The 8,285-nt window shown below is 44.6% G+C and overlaps 1 protein-coding gene across 1 annotated transcript; it reads left to right on the forward strand.

The window, feature by feature from the left end:
• The first annotated feature begins 302 nt into the window (after positions 1-302).
• LOC147624212 (putative pentatricopeptide repeat-containing protein At3g01580) lies at positions 303-4,546 on the forward strand. Its single transcript, XM_086819160.1, has one exon. It carries the CDS (start codon positions 360-362, stop codon positions 2,682-2,684), a length of 2,325 nt encoding a protein of 774 aa, XP_086675286.1. The 5' UTR covers positions 303-359; the 3' UTR covers positions 2,685-4,546.
• Positions 4,547-8,285: the final 3,739 nt, after the last annotated feature.

The following is an 8,285-nucleotide window of genomic DNA, read 5'->3' on the forward strand; positions in this document are numbered from 1 at the left end:
GGAAAAGCTCCCACCACCCAAAGGTTTCACCACTGATGATGGCTTGTATGCAGTCAGCTACCATGTGTCCTGGAGTCAATCTTCTTTTGTTTGGGAGGATGAAAGATGGGACATGCTGTGCAGATTACTGAATTGTAGTCAATATGACCTGGGGGTTCAAGAGCTTTGTAAAAGGATTTTTGTAAAAGGACTCTATCATATAAATATTTTAAGTGTTAATATTACAAATATTTTCCCAAAAAAAGAAAAGAAAAGCTAGGCCCAGAGAAGCATATAAATAGAAAGGTTTTTTAACCTTGGAGAAAACGGATGGACCTTCGAGTTTCAGCAGAAATGCGCCAGAAACCGCGATTTAGCGGATGCGGGTTCCTGCTTTGCGAGGAGCTGCAACGCACAGTGCTAGGCGCGTGCTGCACGAGCGTCTCTGTTCAGAAGACCCTTCACAAGAAGAAGAAGAAGAAGAGTGGGGGGAAAACAGGAGCTCGAGCCATCATCATCATCGTCAGAACAGGCCTCTGCGGGTGAACCACAAGTACAAGAACCCTCTAAGGGTAGCCATCATCCGTGATGATGTCCATCATGATGATGCCTCCCATCGGTTTCCACCTTCCCATGCCCGAAGAGAGCAGGAGCTCTCCTTTGATGACATTCAAGCTTTGTGCGAGCAAGGAAAGCTGGACAGAGCAGTCCAAGCACTCTTGCGTATGGATCAGCTCTGCCCCACCAACAACCTCTATCTCTCCCTCCTCAAGGCTTGCAACCAGAGAAAGGCCTTGCTTCAGGCCAAGCAAGTTCATACCCATCTCGTCCAACACAAATCGAAGCTCACCGGCGTACTGGGTGACTACCTTGTTGTCACTCTGGCAAAATGCGGTGGCATCCAAGATGCACGCGAGATATCTCTCACTTTGCCTCGCCGAACTGTCTTCTCCTGGACTGCCATGATTGCCGCATACACCAACTCAGGCCAAGCGCAGGAAGCCCTCAACATGTACCAAGTTATGCTACAGGATGGTGTTGAACCAGACCATTATACCTTTGTTAGCGCTCTCAAAGCTTGTGGCAGCATACCCAATCTGGAAGAAGGCGAGAGATTACACATTGACGCCCGTAGGATGGGCTTTGCATCAGATATTTTTGTTGGCAACACCCTTGTGAGTATGTACGGGAAATGTGGGGCCATCACCAAAGCAGAGAATGTGTTTCGTGGGTTGTCTCTGCATAATGAAGTGTCATGCAATGCTATGCTGTCAGTATATGTTGAACAGGGTCAAGGAGAGAAAGCTTTGCAACTTTACAGACAGATGCAAGAGGAAAGGGTGAGTCCTAACCAGCTGACGTTTGCTGTCACCATTCAGGCATGCCGTACCCTTGCAGAAAAGGATGAAGCTCTTCAATGTGCCAAAGTGATGGCCTTGGAAATTGGCCGGGCATTACATTATGATGCTCAGAGGAACGGTTTCGATTCAGATTCCTTTGTTGGTAACATGCTTGTGAGTATGTATGGAAAGTGTGGGACTGTTGCAGAAGCAGAGATTGCATTCAGTACATTGTCCCAACAAGACATCAAGTCTTGGACTATAATGCTCTCTGCATATGTTGACCAGGGCCAAGCAGAGAAGGCTTTACAGTTTTACCGACAAATGTATCTCAATGGCATGCGCCCAGACCCGCACATGTTTGTGACTGCCCTTCAGGCATGTGGCACCCTCTCAGAGAAGGAAGAAGTTCCTCTCGTAAAGAGGTTATCGACCAAAGAGACTTCTCTGGAAATTGGCCTGGCATTACATGATGATGCTCGGAATGAGGGTTTTACTTCAGATGTCTTTGTCGCTACCGCCCTCATGACAATGTATGGAAAGTGTGGGAGGCTTGTGGAAGCAGAGAGTGTGTTTAGCAAGTTGTCCCAGCGCAGCATTGTGTCGTGGACTGCCATGCTTTCAGCATATGTCGAGCAGGGCCAACATTCAAAGGCTTTATACTTGTACAGACAGATGCAGGAGTTGTTTGTGACATTGGATGATGTCACTCTCATTTGCATATTGCAAGCCTGCAGTGAAACAGGAAACTTGGAGATATGCAAGCATCTTCATTTCATCATTGTCTCTGCAGGTGGGTATGGTCAAAAATCTCTGCCAGCCACTCTTGTCCATGCATACTCGAGTTCTGCAAGTATGATAGATGCGTATGCAGTCTTTGATGGGCTGGCTCAGCCTGACGTGGTGTCATGGAGTGCGTGCGTTGCGGGCTATGCAGGAAAAGGAAGTTGTGTCGCAAGTCTGCAAATGTTTGAGGCCATGCAACAGGCAGGTATTAAGCCAAATGAAATAACGTTTGCCTCAGTCCTCTCAGCTTGCAGTCATGCTGGCCTTGTTGGTGAAGGTCTTGAGTACTTCCACTCCATGGGCAGAGATTACTGCATAACTCGAGAGTTGAAGCATTATGTCAACATGATAGACCTCCTTGGACGTGCAGGGGACTTTAAAAAATTAGAGGACATATTGGGGAGGATGCCCATGCAGGCTGATCTGACTATATGGTTATGTTTGCTAGGTATGTGCCTTAGACATGGCAATTTGGAGATGGCAAAACAGGCATTTGATTTTGCAGTAAATCTGCAGCCCGAGGACGCTGTTGCATATGTTTTGATGTCAAACATCTATGCTGAGGCCCAGCTGCAGTAGTGTGCAGGCAAGGTGGAGATTCTTAGACAGAAGGAAGATGCATGAGCATGACACATATGCAAAGAGCTCAAGCAGAGGGTCTTACACGTTTATAGCATACCAACTATCGTTACAGAATAGCAGTTTTTGTGAGCGAAAAGCTTTAGCTGGAGTGTTTCCCACAGACACAGCTATCATTACAGAAGAGGCAAAGAACTTGTTTTAGTGCAGCCATTCAGAGAACTTGGCCGTTAACTTAACAGGATGGTGTACTTAACACGTTTATAGCATACCAACTATCGTTACAGAATAGCGGTTTTTGTGAGCGAAAAGCTTTAGCTGGAGTGTCTCCCACAGACACAGCTATCATTACAGAAGAGGCAAAGGACTTGTTTTAGTGCAGCCATTCAGAGAACTTGGCCGTTAAGTTAACAGGGTGGTGTACTTAACATGTGAGCTACAGCATGCAAAGGTCAATATGCACAGCTGTTGGCTCTTGTCTTTCAAAGCTAGGATTGCTGGGTACCCTGAAAAATATTTATACAGAACAACCATTAAAAATCATGAGCATGTATCTCTTTTCATGTCAAGTTTAGGCTTTCTAAGCAATGAGTGAATTCTCTACAAGGAACAGCAGTTCTTCTAAGATGGCAAGTATGTGACGTTGGAGAAGAGTATGGTAAGTAGATAAATGGGCCAAGGGTGTGTAGCCTAGCGGTGTGGGTTTGTGACCGAGAAGGGGGAGGTCCCAAGTTCAAACCCCTGCAGGCTTTCCGGCGGCATCTGGGCAGTTTGGAGCCATAGTTGTACTGCCTTTGGGTGGGAGACCAAGCCACCTTAAGGTGGGCACTCAGTTGCTACTGCAGAGGGATCTATCAGATGACCACGGCTTATGTAAATGGGCTGCAATTGCAGATACTTTGCGTACTTAGTAGGTGCATACTAGTGTAACCTTCCTTGAAGTCCAAATCTCTGTCAGAAGCTTAATGGGTAGTACTATTTGCATCCAAATTTGTAGCCTCCCTGGCAATCCGTGTGACAAAAAAATCCTCCACCTAGCGTGACCCATCGGCAATCGAGCTTACCAACTTATGATATCAGTCATAATTTTTGCCAAGTGCATGCTTCTTGAGAAAGGGCTCAATATGTGTAGTCTTTTCTGGAGGCAAATGCTGAGGTTGAGTGTTCCAGTTCACTGGCTCGAGTTTTTTAACGTGTGCAGGCTTATTGTTGATCAAAGTTGAATAGCGAGTGCCATCTCATACGTGGATTTCTCCCTTCCCACAAAAGCACCTCCCTTTTCCTACGTGGGTGGTGTCCGGAGGAGTGTAGATTGGTTTGATTGCAAATTGCATGGGCTCGATGTGCTGCCCAGCCTCTGGAAGAATGCAGCATTGTCAGATTTCTAAGAGGCTTCCCTTTTTGAAGAGGGCAGGGGGGCCGCCGGAAGCTGCATGATGAAGACACCAAAACTAAAAACCCTTTAAGAAGCATAGGTAAACTCTTGCCTGTCTTAAGAAATCACATGGATTGACTAACTATAAAAGGTCAAGCTCATTGCAAAAATGCGCATGGGAAATAATCTGGAATCCATGGGGAAAAAAAAATAGATGAGACAATGACAATGACATATTTCTCAAATGATTTGGCTGAAATATATGAATGGACAAAACCTGTCATTCTGGATGGAGACCTGGAAGATGAAGTATTTGGAATTGTCACTAAAACTCAAGTTCCTTATGAATGAGATTGTAAGGCCGTGATAGAAATTTGGTTGCTGGATGTCCCTCCTATGGTTGGTTTCACTCAATGCAACATGCAATTGTAGCCTAACATGTATCTTGCCACAATATCATCTTTACAATGGATGTTTTACGTCAAGCTCTATCAGGACTAAGGTCCGCCTTGCTTTTCTTGGGAATTCGTTCACCTACGCATCCATGAACCAAAGGCAAAGGCCCCCAACAAGCCTTGCACGGTTACATTACTTGATTGATACAATGGCTGATGTTAGTACGGATCTAAATCTTATAAAGATCCGCTTTTTAAAAACATCATCTACTTTATGCACTAGAAGAGGAGGCAAAGATAATGTATATAATTGTGCACGTTATTGTAAATCTCCATTTTTGCAATTCTGTTAGCTCTGCGATGCTAGCTTTTTTCTTCCTTGCTATCTTCGGATGAGAGGCAATATAGTCAAGTGATAAAGACAAAGAACTGCAAATACTTCATCTCCTTGGCTGAATCCACTTGTACAAGAAATAATCATTTATAGCTATTATATAGGTAAACCAATAATCATTTATAGCTATTATATAGGTAAACCAATTGGCATTCCTGTAGACATCTATCTATCTATACAAGATAAAGGACAAATGCCCCTCCCTCCACGTGGGCAAAGGAGGAAGCATTTATTCAAATCTACATAAAGCAAGGGTGCCTACCTCTTTTACGTGGAGAAAGGAGAGGGATAATTTTTGAAAAGGAGAAAGGAGAAGAGAAGACACTCTTTGGGGGTTTCTTTCTCACACGCCTAGATGCATTGGGGCTCACAATTAATTATCACCATCAAGTCATTTGCTCATTGAATGAGTTTCTTATATATATATATATAATTATATAATACATTAGAAGGCAAATGGCCCACCCTTTCACATACACACACACACATATTATGTATGTATGTATGTATCTATTGGTATGTAAGCACACACACACACACACACACACACACACACATATATATATATATCATACATTAGAAAGCAATCCTCTCCTCTTTCACACACACACACACACACACATATATCTTCTAATATTATATTATGTGCATGTGTAAGTGACAATATAAATACCTATACCTATATATATATATATATATATATATATATATATATATATATATATACATACACATATATAAATACATACACACACACATATATTATGTATGTATGTATCTATAGGTATGTAAGCATGTATATATAAATAGATCTATGCACACACGCACACCATACAAACACATGCACGATACGTGCACACGCATACATACACACTCACATGCATGGACACACGTGCACACATATCAAGATTACATAATCACATGTATATATGTGCACACATAATCACACTCATATGCGTGCAAGTGTGTGTGTGTGTGTGTGTGTGTGGAGAGAGAGAGAGAGAGACAGAGAATGTGTGTGTGTTTCTATGCGCGTGTGAGGGGGTGTGAAGAGAGAGTGCATGTGCATGTATATGCATAAGAGGGGTGTGTGTGTGTGTGTGAGAGAGAGATAGAGAGAGAGAGAGAGAGGGGGGGGGTATATTGCACGTGTATGTGCGTGCATATGAGAAGATAGGATGTTTGTGTGTGCGTGCGTAGGAGATTGTCTCTGTGTGTGAGAGAGAGAGAGACACACACACACATACATGCACACACATGAACGTACATGTATTCATGCACACACACACTTGATCTTACACACACATATACATGCATATGCACGCACATAAGTATATACATATATGTACACACATACACAAACTCACGCACACAAGTACACGTGTGCACACATGGATGTGCACACCCACATGCACATCCATGTATACATAGATGTACGTGCATACACATTTACATGTGTACATGCACAGACATAGACACAAAGATGCACACACAGACACATGCACATGCTCACACACTCGCACATGGACATACAAACACAAACATACACATACTCATACCGTACACATAAACACATGCACATACACACACTAGCACATGCGCACAATCAAGACACTTGCACGATGCATGTAGGCATGAAGTCGACATTACATAATCACACAGACACGTGTGTATGTGCACACAGTCACACATATGAGCGTGCAAGTATATGTGTATGCATGTGTGGGAGAGAGAGAGAGAGAGAGAGAGAGAGAGAGAGAAAGAGAGTTTCTATGTATGTGAGGGGGTGTGAGAAGAGACAATACATGTGTATGCGTGAGAGAGAGAGAGAGAGGGGTGTGAATGTGTGTGTGTGTGTGTGTGAGAGAGAGAGAGAGAGAGAGAGAGAGAGAGAAATATATTAACGTCTCTAAAGGTCGAAATGGCCCATGAGACCAAAATAAGGTACAACTGATGATGATGATGTCTCATCATAACAAATATGAAAGAAAGAATAAAAATAGTAACATCCTAAGAGAGCTAAGAGCTAAAAGCTGAACCGCTGCTGAATCGTCGTGGTAAACTCCTTCAGTGGTGGACAATGATGGTTCGAATCTACCAATGGTGAGGGAGTCGTGGACGCGATTCTTGTGGTCGTGGATGTCTCGTTCTACAGATGGCAATGGCTCTGTCCAGGGTGACTCCTCTAGAGGGTGGTCTGCCAGATAGGCCTTTAGATGGGGGAGTAGAGGCTGGTGGGGTTACAGTGCTGGCTTTGAAAAAATCTGTGAGGGCTCTCTGTCTAGGCGGCTCTGGTCATCCCACTGCCTTCCTGTCCCTCAATAGGCTCTCTCTGTGTGGCGTCTAAGCTCAAGTATGAAGAGCCCTAAGCACTTTTGGTCCTCAAAGTCCGTGATCCGACGCAAAGGTCCAAAGCCTTCATGGAACAGGCAGTGGTACCTCCCTCAGATCTCATATAGTAGACAATACAATGACATATATAGTGTTCCTCCGACTCCACCTCTCTCGATGGCAAAGTTGGCATATGCGGTCCTTTAGTGATATATCCTCATATCAACCTGTCTCTATTCTCAGCCGGTGTGAAGAGGTGCGAATCTGTCCAATAGCACTTCGAATACCATGTGAGAGGTGTGTGTCCATGTAAGCATGACGTATAATAAACCGTGAGAGATGTAGAAAATGACTATGGTAGTGTGCCATTTTCGTGCCCAACGGATGCGGGGGCCTGACCCATGTCCTCTCTGTATCTAGTCTCACAATGTCCATATCCTGATCACCCGATTGAGCTCTGAATGGCTGAGATCTAAGAATGGGCAGTCCAGGCTGTAAGCAAAAGGCGGGAGTGCATCAACACTCATGCCATGCAAGGCCAGCCATGTGCGCATCTGGGCATACCAACACTGGGTGTCTCCCTCATTTGCAAGTTGTTTGGAGGAAGTGAGTGCTAGGCAAGGGTATTTCTGCTGAGGAAGCTCCCATATTCTATGGAGAAAAGTAACTACACGGAACAAAGCCTCAGTAACCACTGGGGCAGCCCCCATCTCTGCCCTGATGATCTCATGTGGTACATATGACTTGCTCCGAATCATGCGTGCAATCATTATCACTAATGGCCTCTCCATATGCTGCCATCCATCGTAATAGTCTCTCTCTGGTCCGCCGTCCTGTCCTGCCACCAATGGCTCCCTCCTCTTATGGAAAAGACTAGGCCCCCATATCTCCGCTCCATAGAGAAGTGTCGATGTAACCAGAGTGTCAAATAGCCATACTTTCGTGCGTGGCTCCTGAAACTGTATGTCTGCGCGTTGTATCTCAAGCTCCCCCAAAGTTGCAAATCCTTGTGCTAGTCTAGCCTCTGTTGCCTCCCTCATAGAAAATCGCGGCCCTCTGAAGGTCACCCCTAGGTACACATAGGATTTGGCATACTCAACTAGCTC

Source organism: Cibotium barometz, chromosome 25 (assembly GCF_041138505.1).
Source record: "Cibotium barometz isolate CiBa-2024 chromosome 25, ASM4113850v1, whole genome shotgun sequence".
Taxonomy (NCBI): domain Eukaryota; kingdom Viridiplantae; phylum Streptophyta; class Polypodiopsida; order Cyatheales; family Cibotiaceae; genus Cibotium; species Cibotium barometz.